Consider the following 16,917-nt stretch of genomic DNA (forward strand, 5'->3'; position numbering starts at 1 on the left):
AAAGGTATAACAATTTCACTTAACAGTCCATCAAATGGGCATTCTCCAATTGTTCTGGTGTGAGTCCCTTGTGGGGAAGCCTGGGCATTTGTTATATCCTGCATCTGTTCAGAGCTCTACTTGAGGCCTACTCAGGAAATCTGCTTCTGCATTCTCTCCTGGCATGTGAACCAATGTAATCTGCAGAGAAAACCAAAAGCCACAGACTGCACAGGCTTCGATAAATAGTAGCGTAGCCTGGATTGGTGCCAATAGGCTGTTTAAGGGACACACTACTATCTTATTGTCAGCATGAACAAGTGTGTCTTGAAAGATGGTTTCAAAAGTTGAAAACCAGGTGTACTGCTCTTAGTTCTAGAAGACTGATGTCAAACAATATATCCTTCTGAGACCAAATGCCCTGAACTTGGAGATAGTACAGGTGAGCTCGCCATTCAATAAGAAAATAGTCTATCGTGTGAGTTGGAATGTCTTGGTGGAAAAAAAATGCCCTTTAAAAAACTGCTCTATATTAGCACCTGCATGGCCATGGTTGCATGGATACTTCAAAGAGCATCAAGGCATCCTCCCATTTGCAAGAGAATTTACAGCACTTTCTAGTTGAGACAGTGCTGAAAAGGTTTCATGATGAGCATTTGGAACAAGAAAAATGCATGACACCATGGTCAACAGAAGGGGTCATAGCTGATGTTCTCCAATGTTACTGATACTGTATCTTCCTGAAACACCCTCAGAGAAAGTCCAGGCAATCGTAATAAGTAAAACAGAAGCAGTCCTGTCTCCGTGCTCCTCAGATGTATAAAAAAGCAGTTCCTTGTGCCACCAGTCTACCCGATTGCTACACAGCCTGTTTTTTTCTGCCCTTGCTAAGTTTTTTTCTGGAAATGTGTACACAGCTTACCTACCTAGATTGACCTATTTTTTCGTTAACTATCAATAACAAAAGGTTGGTGAAAGGGATTTTGTTAATTTCTATAAAAACTAGTGCACATATTAAATAATAAATGCCTTTTTTTCAAAGAATAAATAAATGAAATTCGGCCAATACAGTCTTTCTAATAGGCTGCAACAATTTGAATTAAAAAAAACTCCTTTTCTGAATAAAAGTGCCAAATGTAAACTCTTTAAAAAGTGCTCTTGCGAAGGGGCACGTAAGCTTAAGATAAGCAATGGAGAATCCCTGAAGGAGAACACATGTTACTTGTTTATGTCTGCTGTGACATAAAACTGCAAGTGTTAACAATTTGGAATTAAATTAAATCAAAGTGTTACCAGGAACCTTCCAATGGCTGTATGGTTCACATGGAGGAGAAATCAGAGGCAGCTCACTGGTGTGAAGAGAAATAGAGATCTTAATGAATGTTACCTGGGATATTGAACCTTCTATTACTGGCCTTGACTGGACTATTTCTGGAGTTTTGCGACTGTCTTGCCCAAGCAAGTCTTGCCGTGGAATCTCATGGATGGAGCGCCCCATTTCTTTGATAGTAGTGACACCATCATATGGTTTGCCTTTAGTAATGGCACCATCAAAAGTTCGGATTGGAGGGGACTCGCGTTTGATTTGTTTAGGGTATTTCAGGCCTTCTTCAAAGCTCTCAGATGTTGCCCTGGGGGTACCTAAAAAAAGGAGTTAAATTCAGAGATTATAAATTGAAAGAAATTATTCAACAAACAAGAATGTATTAAACAATAATTAATTGAAATACTCCTCATCACTGGTTTCGGATACAAGGACACACACACTTTTTTATGCCACTCCAGTGACAATAAATGTGGCTCAATACCTCATGTTATTTAAAGCAACTTTAGTATTAAAAGCACATTCAAACATGTGTTACTACAGTGAAAAGGTAAAATCTGAATTTATTACTACAGTACAGAAAAAATGTAATGAGAAAAATACTTTTACTGTCTCTCAAATTACAATTCCTTTACTCATGTAAACAACTCTTATACTGTAGGAAAGTCGCTCTGTATATACTGTTCCCAAATAGGTACAGTGAGTACAGAGTCCACAGCCCCCAGAGGTTTGGCAGAGGCTAAAGTTAGCTATAACCTTACTCTCTAAAAAGGTAACTTGGTCGAGCAGTAAGGCAGTATCAGAGGACAGTGTAAAGCATTTGTTGTACATTCTCAGTCAGCAAATGGTCTCACACACTCAATAACTGAACTCTAGGCCAATGGTTTGTATATACAAATATATGGTTGTATTATTTTAGAACCAACAATAGGTATCAAAATATACTTTCTCAGAAAGGGATGCTTTAGTTAAATACTTTGCAATAGGCAATTGACTTTTGAATGTAATAGTTACAGTTTGTTGCAATAGGCAACACAATTTCAAACACAATAAAACATTGAGCTCAATGGGAATTTTACGTTAAATGCAATTGATTACTTTCAGGATTACTTTTCTAACTCCAGGACTGGATCCTAGATTCAGTCCTGGGATAGTTCATGAAAACGAGTAAATACGTTTTAGTTACTGTTGTGATTTTTAAGCAATATTTTGGTATTTTAAAAGTTGACACGTAGAAACTTTTTCTAATCAAATTACCAATGTTATCCAATGGGAGGAAATTCACATAGCAGGTAAGTGGGGTTATAGTTATTTTTTCGGGTTCAGTGTTGGATCCTAGATCCAGCACACCTGTAAGCAGTTGATAGAATGCGTTTAGGTTATAAAGGCGATTTTTAACGAATATTTGCAAGTTTTCAAAATTGACACTTAGAAGAAATTTCACCGAAAAACAGTCAATGGTTTCCTATGGGAGAAAATGGAGTTAGCGGTAAGTATGGTTTGTAATTACTTTTCAGGGTCAGAGTGCTGGGCACCAAGATCCAGCACTGGGATCTCTCCTAATAGCAGCGGAGTATTTCAGTTTTCGTTACTCGGTTGATTTTAGGTGAATATTTTAAAGTCTAGAAACTCCACACTTAGAAGAGTTTTCAAATGAAACCAGCCAATGCTACCCTAGGGAAGAAAAGTGAGTTATCGGCTTTTGGGTAAGTACTCGACTGGCAGAGTTGAGGTGCTGGGCATAGACTCAGGGGTCTCCCAGGGTCAGGTAAGTACAGTTGTTACACCCTCAGTGGCACTGGGGCAGCCGGGTGCAGAGTGAGTCAGGCCCAATGTTATCCTAAGGAAGGCAGGGGGCCCTTGGTTGGTGGCTGCTGGCTAGCAAGCCACGTGGCTGTGGGAGCTGGGCTCCTGGTCACTTGCTCAGGGCAAATGGGGAAGTAGGTAGGAGTAGAGGCTGCACAGCCAGGGGCACTCGGGCGGCTGGGTGCAGGGTGCATTTGAGCCTTCGGGCGCTCAATGGATTGCAATGGAGAAGCTCAAGAATGAACAAAGGCTGCAAAGCTCAGGGACGAAGATTCTTCAGGTGCGACCACCACTTCGAGAGGTAAGTTGGGTAGTTGGAAGATAGGTAGTGACCCAGGAGTTGGGCACAGGGGGCCGCAGGGCGCCGGGGTGCCTTTTGGTGTCGGGAAATCTTACCCTCTGTTGATCGCGGTTGGGGAGTCCCTGGTTCTGAGGCTGCAGGCGTCGTCAGGAGCGTCGAGGTGAGTCCTTGGGAACCGGATTCAGGGTCACAGTCGCCGGGGGGGGACGTCCTCGTGGTCTTGGTCCACTCCAGCACAGGCCAGGCTTGGCGGGTGCAGAGTGTGCAGGGTTCGCAGTTCCTGGCTGATGCCAGGGGTCAGTTACTTGCTTTGAGCAGTGCCACTGCTCGTGGGAGTCCCAGATGCTCAGAGTCACAAGGTAGCCAAGTCCTCTGGGGTTTGTGAGGTTGCTGGCCACGGGAGATGCCAGGATTTAGCAGGAGCAGGTTCGAGGGTCGACAGGCCGGTAGGGCTGGGCCCAAACCAGTTGGTGTCTTCCTCTTTTTAGCAGCTGCACAAGTCTTCTTTCTTCCTGATCTTCTTTGCGGTTTCAGAATCTGGATCCAAGGATGGAAGGTTCAGGGTGCCCCTAAATACTAGATTTAGGGGCGTGACAGGTAGGTAAAAGGCAGGGACCAATGGGTCCCTGTCCTGGCGTGGGTACACCCCCTATCCTGCCACTCTCCTGTGGGAGGGGGGCAGTAGCCTAGTCCTGATTGGGCAGGGCTTCCCATCTTCAAGATGGGGAGAGCCCGGAGATGTGCTTCACCTCGCCTCCCCCACCTGAGGGGTGGGGTTGGCAGAGGCTGGCACACCCCCTTAACTTCCTTGGGGTTTCCAGCCAGCCTTTCCACCAGAGTGGCCGTCAGAACCGGTAGTTGCCAGTTGCTGAGTACAGCAAGTGGCCTGGAGAAGCTCACAAAGGCAGAATGCCTTTGATGCTTTCCCTGCCCATCCTGGGGGAGGAGACCTAGCACCTCACCCAGGATATGCATTGTTGCAAGTCCAGGAGAGCGCATGGCTCTCTACCCAGGGGTCCAGCAAAGTGTCTGCTATGCGGCAGCCCCTCAGACAAGACGTGGATTGTAGGTTAGGCTCAGGGGGTATCTCTAAGATGCCCTCTGTCGTGCATTGTACATTAAATCTCACACTGGCATCAGTGAGGGTTTAATGTGCTGAGAAGTTTGATATCAAACTTCTCAGTCTTCAATGCAGCCATCAGGGTGTTGTGGAGTTCGTGTTGACGATCTCCCAGCACCATATACTCCTAAATGGCAGCACTTGCAGTGCCCAGGAAGGGACCTGGGTACTTTAAGGGCACAGGGCTCATGCATCTGTGCCCACACCACTGGCATAGGGCATCCAGCTAGAGGGGTGGCTGATGTATGAAAGGGCAGTGTGTGTTGTGGACATGGCACACAGGGATGTGTGCCCTGTCGACTCTGCACCCAGACACTCAACCTGCAAAAAAAGGGGGGGGGGGGGGGGGGGTTGGGGTGTGTGTGTGTGTGTGTGTGTGTGTGTGTGTGTGTGTGTGTGAGTGTGTGTGTGTGTGTGTGTGTGTGTGTGTGTGTGTGTGTGTGTATGTATGTATGTATGTATGTATGTATATATATATATACATACATATACAGGGTCCCTAAGGGTGGCACAATAAGTGCTGCAGCCCTTCTCTGGTCACAGTGTCCTGGGTACCTATGGTACCATTTACCAGGGGCTGACCTGTGGTCAGAGATGCCAATTGGGTTTAGGTTTCAGTATAGTTTTAGGGGATTACACTGGAACAAATCATCTCAAGGTCAGTTAAATTATACTGCAAAGAATACAAACTATACATTCTCTGACAATATTATTTTTTGCCATTTCAGCTAGAAAAAACACTTGTGTACTCGCAAATAAATCTATTATGTGATAAAAACTGTAGTGATCAAATCAATTACATCCGCTGGGGGTGTAAAACAATTACCCTGCAACCATCTTTTTTAGAGCATAGTGCTGTAGGTTCATATGCTCTCTATACGCCTGCCATCGAATGCTGAGCCTGAACGTTTGAAACATGTTTTTCAATATAGAATTTTTAATCACAAGACCTGCTGTGAGTTATGCCTTGTCCCAGAATACATCAGCACAACGGCTCCACCTGAGATTGTTTTCCCGCTAAAGGGAGAGTAGTATAAGTGGAACGTTTTGACTCAGAGAAAGTGTGCTGATTATATGACGTGCACTCAGTTAAAAGTATGGCAAACTTGATCATCACTAGCTTCTGGGGTGTAGAGAGGTCACGTGAATCTACAGCACTACGCAATAAAGGTTCCTCAATAAGGATAATGTTACTTACCCAGTAAGCATCTGTTCTTGGCATGCAGAGCTGTAGATCCACATGCTTTGCATACTCCTGCCATCTAGTGTTGGGTCCGGATGTTTGCAAGTTGTTTTTCTTCGAAGAAGTCTTTCCTAGTCACGAGGCAAGGTGACTCTTCCTTTCGCTGATAATGTGCATGGTCATCGACTCCATTGTTAGATTGTTTTCCCACAAGAGAGTCTGAATGGTGTAAGTAAGTGTAGTATAGAGATGTCCACGCATATAGATGTATAATTAATAACCGCAACAACTACAGGTACCCAGGGAGGCGGGTGGGCACATGTGAATCTACAGCTCTACATGCCAAAAACAGATGCTTACTGGGTAAGAAACATTACCCATTCGAGGCATGTGTGTTGTAGTTACACATGCTTTGCATAGGCTACAAAGCAGTATTCTCCCAAAGCGGTGGCTGCCCTGTAGATGTTGCAGTTGTTTTAAACAGTGTTTTAAGTACTTCTTGGCCTACATTAGCTTATTGACGTGCTAACACATCTACACAATAGTGTTTGGTAAATGTGTTTTGTGTAGACCATGTAGCTGCCTTAGGAATGATAGAGGAATGTTACCTAAAAAGGCCACAGAAGCCCCTACTTCGCGAGTAGAATTCGTTTTAGGGGGTAAGGCTAAAGTACTTTTAGCTTAGCATGTTTGAATGCATTTAACAATCCATCTTGCAATGCCAGATTTTACAAATGGGATTGCCTTTGTGAGGGGGAGCAAATGCAACACAGTTGTTTTGTGTAAGTATTTTGTCCTATATTTGTAGTACCATAAGGCCCTTTTAACGTTTAGTGTACGAAGAGTGCGTTCTGCTACAGAATCAGGTTGAGGGAAAAACACAGCTAACTCAACTGATTGGTTTATATAAAAAGCAGAAACTACTTTGGGAAGGAATTTAGGGTTGGTACGGAGAACGACCCTGTCTTTGTGTAACTAAAAGAAGGGATCTTCAATGTTAATGCCTGTAGCTCACCAACTCTCCTCAAAGAGGAAAGCAACAATAAAGAACAAGTTACTTACCTTCGGTAACGATGTAGCTGTAAGAAACATTAGTTAGTTAGATTCCTCACCTTAGAATATCCCCAGGCGTCAGGCTGGATCCGGAAAGATTTTTGTAGCAATACCCCTTGCGCGTCGGTAGGCGTCGTCTGCGGCTCCGCGTCCGTCATCGGCGTCGTGCGCCGGAATGGCGTCGGAGTACTTAGACGCCGCCCTTGCGCGCTGACGTCAGTTCTTATACATAGCTTTCCGACACTGAGCCATGCAAGAGACCGACACTGGTGCCAAAAAATCTAGGGCCCTGAAAAGGAGAACCTTAACCCTAGATGTCGGTTCGCAGAACGGGGAGGATGGGTGGGTCGGTGAGGAATCTAACTAACTAATGTTTCTTACAGATACATCGTTACCGAAGGTAAGTAACTTGTTCATCTGAAAGAAACACGTTAGTTAGATTCCTCACCTTAGAATAGATACCCCAGCAATACCAACCCCGGTGGTGGGTCTGCGAACCAAGATCACACCAGAAAGTCCTGGAGAACAGAACGGCCAAAGTGGCCATCTCTCCGGACTTGGCTGTCCAGGCAATAGTGCTTGGCAAACGTGTGCAGTGAAGCCCACGTTGCCGCCTGACAGATGTCCTGCAAGGGGACTCCCCATCCCAGGGCAGTTGTCGCCGCTGTGGCCCGGGTAGAATGGGCTCTCAGTCCAACAGGAGTGAACTTTTTCGCCAAGGAATAGCAGAGTTTAATACACAACACGACCCATCGGGAGATGGTCCGCTTGTGCAGAGCTTTACCCTTCTTAGCACCTACATATCTAACAAAAAGTTGGTCGTCCACCCGGAACTGTTTTGTGCAGTCCAAATAAAAGGACAGCACACGTTTTGGGTCCAGACGGTGGAGCCTCTCTTCATCTTTTGAAGGATGCGGAGGCGGAAAGAAGGTGGGCAGCGTGACAGATTGCCCGATGTGAAAGGGAGTCACGACTTTAGGAAGAAAAGAAGGACGTGTCCGGAGGACAACCTTATCCGGATGAACCGAAAGGAAGGGCGGCTTAGCTGACAGAGCCTGGAGCTCACTCACCCGCCTAGCGGAGGTGATAGCCACCAGGAAGGCAGTTTTCAGAGTCAGTAGACGAATTGGACAGTTGTGAAGGGGCTCAAAGGAAGCACACATCAGAAAAGTGAGAACAAGGTTTAAGTCCCACTGAGGCATTACGAATGGAACAGGAGGGAACATATGAGTAATGTCCTTAAGAAAACGGGAGACAACAAGGGACTTGAAAAGAGAAGGCTGATCATGAAGCCTTAAGAAAGCAGAGATTGCAGCAAGATAACCCTTCAAGGTGCCCAGAGCAGAGCCCTGCTGGGCCAAAAAAAGAAGAAAGAGGAGAACCTCAGAAAGAGGGGCAGAAAGGAGATCCACAGCTTTTGCTGTGCACCTTGCCACAAATTTGTTCCACCGGCAGGCGTATACCGTCTTTGTGGAGGGACGCCTGGCTGCCAGAATGACATCACAGACTTCAGAAGGCAAGTCAAATGGCATCAACTGTCGCCGCTCAATCTCCACGCATGGAGGTGGAGGCTGGACAGGTTCGGGTGGAGGACCGTCCCCTGCTGCTGCGACAGAAGGTCCTCCTGAAGAGGCAGTCGTATCGGGGGATCGATGGACATACTGAGTAGCTCGGGATACCAGTACCTTCGTGCCCAATCCGGAGCCACCAAGATGACTTGGGCCCGGTCGCGCCTGATCTTCTTCAGCACTCTGGGCAGAAGTGGTATAGGCGGAAAGGCGTACAACAGACCGCAACTCCACTCGCGACGAAAAGCGTCTCCGAGCGAGTGCCGCCTTGGAAATTCCAACGTGCAGAACTGCTGACATTGCGCGTTCTCTTCGGTGGCGAATAGATCTAACCAAGGCTCTCCCCACTGCAGAAAGAGACCATGCGCCACGTCCGAGTTCAGATGCCATTTGTGATCCATCATGCACCGGCGGCTGAGTTCGTCTGCTCTGGCGTTCAGAGAGCCCGCCAGATGTTGAACCACCAGGGTGATGCCCTGATATTCCAGCCATGTCCAGAGGCGCAGAGCCTCCTGACAAAGGGTCCATGACCCCACCCCGCCCTGTTTGTTGCAATACCACATGGCGGTGATGTTGTCCGTGAACACCTGCACGACACTTCCCCGGACAGAGGGAAGGAAGGCTTTTAGTGCAAGTCAGATCGCCCTCAGCAGCAAGAGGTTGATATGGAGCCGAGTTTCCGCCGGAGACCAGAGTCCTCTGATCTCTGCCTCTCCCATATGGCCCCCCCATCCCAGGAGGGACGCATCCGTCACTACGACATGCTCCGGTTGGGGTAGGGTTCTGCCCTGACCCAATCGCGATTCGTGAGCCACCACTGCAGCTGGTTCGCAGTGCCCTCCGAGATCAGGACATGGTCGGACAGGTTGCCACGATGCTGGGCCCACAAACTTCAGGTCCCACTGCAGAGCCCGCATTCGCCACCTGGCGTGAGGTACCAACAGGATGCAGGAGGCCATCAGCCCCAGCACCAACCTGACCGAAAGCCAGGACAGAAGCCGGAAGATGGAAATCAGGGCCTGAATGTCCCGGACCCGCTGTTCCGGCGGATAGACCCGGAACTGCGCCGAATCGAGAACCGCCCCAATGAAAAGGAGCTTTTGGGACGGACTCAGGTGCGACTTCGGCACATTAATGGAGAACCCCAGCGAGTGCAGGAGGTCGGCCGTAGTCTGGAGGTGGGAGACGACTTGCTGGGGCGAGTCTGCCTTCAACAGCCAGTCGTTGAGATAGGAGAAGACTGGAACCCCTGATCGGCGCAGATGAGCTGCGACCACCGCCATCACTTTCGTGAACACCCGAGGGGCACTGGTGAGGCCGAAGGGGAGCACAGTGAACTGAAAGTGCTCCTGACCCACCGTGAACCGCAGGTAACGCCGGTGGGCCGGTAGGACGGGGATGTGGAAATAAGCGTCCTGCAAGTCCAACGCTACCATCCAGTCTACAGGGTCGAGGGCAGCCAGAACCTGAGCTAAAGTGAGCATCTTGAAACGGTCCTTCCGGAGGAAGGAGTTCACGCTCTTGAGGTCCAAGATCGGGCGTAGGCCCCCTTTGCCCTTCTTGGGAACCAGAAAGTAGTGGGAATAACAACCGCGACCTACTTCCGGACCAGGAACGCGCTCGACGGCCTCTTTGGCCAAGAGGGCCGAAACTTCCTCTCGTAGAAGACGCAAATGATCCCCCGACATACGGTGGTTCAGCGGTGGCATGGCTGGAGGGGTCGTCTCGAAGGGGAGGGAGTAGCCCCTTCGGACGATTTGCAGCACCCACCTGTCCGACGTGATGGAGCGCCAGTGGAGCAGGTGATGGCAAACTCTGCCGCCCACTGGCGTTGAATGGGCCTGAAAGTTCGGCCTAGGAGGGCTTTGAGGCGGATGCTGCCGGGGTAGATGTGGACTGACCGGCACGTTGACCTCCAGTACCGCCTCGGCGGAATCCACGTCCGCGACCACGGGCAGGTTGGTTCTGCAGCCGGTGGCTGGGCGGACATGAGGAGGCGCCCCTTCCTAGGAGCGGACGGGAAGGAGGATTGGGAGGTTGAGATCTGGATAACCAGACTCTCGGGGTGGGGTGTTGGGAGAGGAAACTGGGGTCGCTTGGAGCAGGGCGGTGGCGCCGGGCAACGTTTCGGTCCACAGGGGGAACTGTGGAGGGCTTGGACCAAGTGCCCTGCAGAACGTCTATGAGGGCCTCATTAAACTGCAGCAGAGGCTCAGGGGAGCTTGCTGTTGGTTGAAGGACCTCTGTGAGGACGTTAGTCCTCACGGCCACAGCAGGCAACTCCAGCCCTAGGGCTACGGCCGCCTTGCGCAGCACCACTGAAAAAGCTGCACCCTCCTCCGAGGCCACAGTCGGAGGTGAGATGAAGCCAGCATCCGGCGAAGTGTCCAGACCACTGGCATCCCCCAGTTCGTCTGCCCAGTCCTGTGCAAGTTGACCCTGGATGGCCATAGGGTCCTCAGACCCCTCCGAGTCGCCCCAGTCATCCGATTCCTGATAAACAGGAGGAACAATCGGAGCCGGACGGTAGATGAAATGGGCATCCATCGACGCCGGGTGCGGCGCTGGACCGCACCGCACCGGCGTCGGGGCTGAACCGGGGAACGGCGTCATCCGGAGACTGCGTCGGAGGTGGAACCGGTGTCGGCGCCGACGGAGGAGGCGTCGTGAGGTCGACCGGCGCCGACCGAGATCCAGGCCTGGATCCCTCGGGGACCTGCGGCGCCGGGGCTGGAGCCGCCGCCACGCGAGGTCGCCCAGTCGAACCTGCGGGGCCCAAGGCGCGCCTACAGGCGTCGACGGCAGAGCCAGGCCCCTCATGGCCGAGAGGAAGGCACTGACCTCCGCCGGAGTCGCGTCAGTCCCAGGGACTGGCGGGTATGGGGACGGACGGGGCTCCGATGGAGCCGTGGGGGTGGGACCACCCTGACCCTCAGCCGAGTCGCGCGACCGGCGAGGGGAGTCCGAAGAGCGATGTCGTCTCTTGGACTTCTTGGAGTGCTTCGACTTATCCGAAGACCCCGACGAGCGATGACTATGGCTGCGGCTCCGCGATCGGTCCTTGGGCCTCCTCCTGGACCGGGACCGAGAGCAACGCGGAGCAGAGTGCCGAAGCTCGAGAAGCTTACGGGACCGCTCCCGCCTAGCTTTAGACGTCAAAGCCTTGCAATCGAGGCACGACTCCGCGTCATGGTCGGGCCCCAGGCAATACAGGCACCGGCGATGGTGATCCGTCACCGACATCAGGAGATGACAGGCGTCACAGGCCTTGAAAACAGGCATCCTACCGGCACCAGAGTCGAGTCGATAGACCAAAGGATGTCAAAAAAGTTAGTCAAATAATGACTAGTGGTAAGCTCTACCCGGATCGGCGCCTACTGGCGCGGAAAAAAGAACAACTGACGTCAGCGCGCGAGGGCGGCGTCTAAGTACTCAGACGACGTCATTCCGGCGCACGACGCCGTACGAAGGGGTATTGCTACAAAAATCTTTCCGGATCCAGCCTGACGCCTGGGGATATTCTAAGGTGAGGAATCTAACTAACGTGTTTCTTTCAGATACAGTTATTTGTGCAATGGCTCAAAAGGTGGACCGATGAGCTTTGTAAGAACAATGTTAAGATTCCATACTGGAGCAGGAGGTATTCTTAGTGGTATTACCCTTTTCAAGCCTTCCATGAAGGCTTTCATCACTGGCACTCTGAATGGTGATAAATGTTGCCTGTTCGGCAAATACGCAGCAACTGCTGCGAGGTGTAAACAAATAGATGAATACGCTAGTCAAGTTTGCTGTAAGTGTAACAGGTAACAAATAATGTTTTGTATAGAAGCATCTAGAGGGTTTATTTTGTTATTGCAGTAGATAAGGAGGCTGGATGTGAGGTGAAGCTTTTGATGTGGAACCAGAGATAGCTTCAACAGGGTGGTGTACCATGGTTGACGGGCCCTTGTGGGAGCTACTAGAATCAAGGTGAGGAATGTTTGTCTGAGCTTCTGAACCACATACAAATTAGTGGCAGAGGCGGAAAAGCGTAGGTAAATATCCCTGATCAGTTCATCCATAGGACACTGCCCTTTGAGAGAGGGTGTGGGAACCTGGAGCCGAATCTTCGGCATTTTGCGTTGTCGGCTGTGGCGAACAAGTCTATTTGTGCGAACTCCCACTGTTGGAAGTACGGAAGGAGAACTTGGGGATAAGGTTCCCATTCGTGAATTTGCTGTCTCCTGCTGAGGAGGTCAGCAATCTGGTTGTTTACTACTGGGAGGTGTTCTGCCAGAAGATAAATCTTGTGAAGGACTGTCCAATGCCAAATGGCTTGAACAAGCCGTGACTTTTGGAGCAAGTGTGAACCTCCCTGTTTTTTCCACATAGAACCTTGTTGTCATGTCTGTCCGGACAAGTACAGCTTTGGCTATTAGGTGAGTTTGAAAAGCTTTAAGCGCTAGAAAGATTGCTAGAAGCTCTAGATAGTTGATATGCAGGCTTTTGTGTTTGTCACTCAAGAGACCCTGTATTGTGTAACTCTGGAGATGGGCACCCCAACCTGTTAAAGATGAGTCTGCTGTGAGCACGATCTGTGGAATAAGGTCGATGAAAAGACGTCCATTTGCTACATTTTGTGGGTTCCACCACTGCAGAGAGCGATGGGTGTGGCCGTCTACCAACACTAGATCGGTTAATTGACCATGTGACTGATTCCACTGGCGTCCTAAGCACTCTTGTAGGGAATGCATGTGAAGTGTTGCATGAGGTACGATTGCTATGCAAGATGCCATCATTCCCAGTAGTTGAATTAATACTCTGGCTGGTAATGTGTGATTTGATTGAAACTGTAGTTTGGTAGATTGAATGTTTTGAATTCTGGCTACATTGGGAGAGGCTAGAGCTTTGGCTGTGTCTAGAGTTGACTCCCAAGTAATTTTTCATCTGCGAAGAGTGCAGGTGCGACTTTTGTGCATTGAAAGTAAAACCGAATTGATGAAGTAGATGTATTGTGATCGAAGTGTGTTGCAGGCAGTTTTGGTGAGTATTGGCTTTGATGAGCCAGTCGTCTAGGTAGGGGAAGACGTGAATGTGTTGTCTCTGGGAGATGAGCTGCGACTACCGCCAGGCATTTGGTAAATACTCTGGACGCTGTGGTCACTCCAAACGGGAGTACTTTGAAATGGTTGTGCTTGCCTGCTATTAAAAATCTGAGGAATTTGCGATGAGCTGGGTGAATTGGAATATGAAGTTATGCGTCTTTTAGGTCTAGAGTAGACATAAAATCTCCTTTCTGTAAGAGTGGAAGTACCTGTTGAAGTGTCACCATGTGAAAATATTCCAACAGTATTTATCTGTTTAATTCTCTGAGATCTAGAATGGGCCTTAAAGATCCATCTTTTTTGCAAATCAAAACATACAGAGTAAACCCCTGAACCTTGGTACTGTAAAGGAACTGGTTCTATGGCTCTTTTTAGCGAGAGGGATTTCACTTCTTGTTCGAGCAAGTGCAAATGATCTGAAGATAGTTTGTAATAACAAGTTGGGAGGATTGGTGGTAAGCGCCAGCCAATAATCATGTTGTATAATTCCAATCACCCATTTGTCGGTTGTTCTAGATTTCCAAATAGGGAGACATTGTTGAAGTCTTCCTCCGACAGGTGTTGTATGGTCTGGGGGAAAGCATGGGTAAGTCACTGCTTATTCGGGTAAGTGGAGTAGCGAGGTGTGTTTCCCATACCTTTAAAGTTGTTTCCTCTATAACCTCGAAAAAAGCCTTTTGAGGGAAAGGACTGGTTGTTAACTTTGTAGGTGGAGGTATTCTGGTCTGAGGATGTGGTTTTGGACATCGCTCTGTAAAAGGAACGACAAAAGGAGCCTCAGTTTGAAGGAGACTGGAGTGCTCCCATGGACTTGGCCACTTCAGTGTCCTTTTTCATCTTTTCCAGTGCTTGATCTACTTCAGGACCAAAAATGTGTTTCTGGTCCAATGGTGTGTTGAGAATAGACTGTTGGACCTCCGGCTTAAATGCAGACATCCTTAACCAAACATGTCTCCTAAGCAAAACGCTAGTGTTAATCTCTCTAGCCGCAGTATCAGCAGCATCTACCGCACACCTTATGGAGGAATTAGAAGTTAGCTTACCCTCATTTACTAAATCCTGTGCTTTAGTTTTATGTTAGTCTGGGAGATATTGAAGCAATTGCTCCATTTCATTCCAGTGTGCCCTGTCATACCTGGCTAGAAGGCCCTGTGTATTTGCAATACGCCATTGATTTGCAGCTTTAGCAGCTATGCGCTTGCGAGAAGTGTCAATTAACTTGGACTCTTTATCTGGTGGAGGAGCGTCTCCAGATGTTTGGGAATTAGCTCTCTTGCGGGCATTAGACAACACAAGTGAATCAAATGGCAACTGGCCTTTGACGGGGAGGCTTTATACTTTTTGTCAACCCTAGAAGTGAGGATGCGTGCACGCACAGGGACTTTAAAAATGTTATCAGTGTGTCTCATCATGCCTTTAGGCATAGAAAGTGTTTGTGACGACCTGTGTGTTGACCCTAAAGTCTCAAACAAAAAATCTTCCCCATGATATTTTTCAACCCTGGCAATGAGTTTGTGGCGGGATACATTGTCATTTGGAGGAGATAGCTTATCTGGGTAAAGGTCTGGGTCATTATCTAATGGAGGATTAATTGTATAATCCGTCCATGGATCTAATGGTAAATGTGTCCCCTCATCATCACCATCATGATGAGATTATGGAGAATCCGCAGGTGTGATTTGCAAAGGATATGAAGGTGGAGAAGGAGGTGGTGGAGGGGAAGATGGTACTGGATAAAAAGGACTGGTAGCAACAGAATTTTTCTTTAAAGGGATTTTGTAAGGAGTGTCCTCATCAAGAAGCTTGTGTTTCTGAGGTAGTTTGGTATGAATGTGACCAGTTTCAGGTTTAATATGTAGGAAAGTGGGTTTCCGTTGCAGTACCCCCCCCCCCCACTTTTTGCCAGACTACTGATGCAGTTTTTCTTGGTGTGCCCTGGGTTCCCAGGGCCTGTGTTCTTTCCCCAAAACTAACCCAATTGGCATCTCTGGCCACCAGTTAGCCCCTGGTAAATGGTACCACAGGTACCCAGGGCACTGTGACTAGGGAAGACCTCTAAAGGCTGCAGCACTCATTGTGCCACCCTTAGAGGCCCTGTACCATGGACCTGTAGGGGTACAGGTCCATGAGCCCTGTACCCCTACAGTATCTAAGTTCATTCTTAGACATTGTAAGTGCAGTGCTGCCATTAAGTGTATATGGTGCTGGGAGCTTGTCATTACAAACTCCACAGCACCATAATGGCTACACTGAAGACTGGGAAGTTTGGTATTAAACGTCTCAGCACATTAAACCCACACTGATGCCAGTGTGGGATATAATGTAAAATGCACAACAGAGGGTATCTTAGAGATGCCCCCTGAAACTCAACCAACTCCTAGTGACCTGATGTGAGAAAGTGGTTCTTTATATACTGTTCCCAAATAGGTACAGGGTGTACAGAGTCCACAGTCCCCAGAGGCTTGGCAGAGGCTAAAGTTAGATATAACCTTACTCTCTAAAGTGGTAGCTTGGTCGAGCAGTAAGGCAGCATCAGAGGACAGTGTAAAGCATTTGTTGTACACACTCAGTCAGCAAATGGTCTCACACACTCAATAACTGAACTCTAGGCCAATGGTTTATATATAAAAAATATATGCTTGTTTTATTTTAGAACCAACAATTGGAATTAAAATATACTTTCTCAGAATGAGATGCTTTATATAAATACTTTTGCAATATGCAATTGACGTTTGTAAACAGTTACAAGTGGTTGCAATAGGCAACTCTATTCTAAACACAATAATGCATTGACTTCAATGGAAGTTTCATGTTATTTGCCACAGATTACTTTTAGGATTACTTTTGGAATTCCAGGACTGGATCCTAGATTCAGTCCTGGGTCAGTACTTGGAATCAAGTGAGCAAAGTCGACTTAATTACTGTGATGATTTTTAGACAATATTTTCCTATTTTAAAAGTTGACGGAAAATATTTCATAGAAAACAGTCAATGATTCCCTATGGCAGAAAATTCAAGTTGCAGGTATATAGTATGTTCTCGTTACTTTTGTAATCCAGTACTGGGTGCCTAGACTCAGTACTGGGACCTTTATCCAAAACAGGTAAGTAATTACGTTTTCAGATATTATTCGATTTTTAAAGAATATTTAAAGATTGCAGAAATTGACACTTAGAAGAAATTTCACAGAAAAACAGTCAATGATTTCCTATGGAAGAAAATTGGGTTACTGGTAAGTACAGTTGTAAGTAGTTTTCAGAGTCAGTGCTGGGCACCAAGATCCAGCACTGGGAGCTCACCTAAGAGAAGGTGCGTATTTTTATTTTCGTTACTCGGCTGATTTTTGGTGAATATTTAAAGATTTGAAAAGTCCACACTTTCAGGAAAAAGCCAGTCAATGTTACCCTATGAAGAAAATTGAGTTATCGGTTTAAAGGTAAGTACTCGACTGGCAGAGTTGAGGTTCTGGGCATAGACTCAGGGCCCCCCCAGGGTCAGG

General features: G+C 48.0%; 1 protein-coding gene across 33 annotated transcripts in view; it reads right to left on the reverse strand.

Moving 5' to 3' along the window:
* NCOR1 (nuclear receptor corepressor 1) overlaps positions 1-16,917 on the reverse strand; it is a 1,832,391-nt gene that overhangs the window by 571,007 nt on the left and 1,244,467 nt on the right. For all 33 annotated transcript variants that reach the window (XM_085649294.1, XM_085649293.1, XM_085649281.1 and 30 more), the window contains one exon: positions 1,367-1,620. In XM_085649294.1, the coding sequence (XP_085505420.1) occupies positions 1,367-1,620 (254 nt within the window). The remainder of the gene's footprint in view (positions 1-1,366; positions 1,621-16,917) is intronic.

Source organism: Triturus cristatus, chromosome 3_2 (genome assembly GCF_964204655.1).
Source record: "Triturus cristatus chromosome 3_2, aTriCri1.1, whole genome shotgun sequence".
Taxonomy (NCBI): Eukaryota; Metazoa; Chordata; class Amphibia; order Caudata; family Salamandridae; genus Triturus; species Triturus cristatus.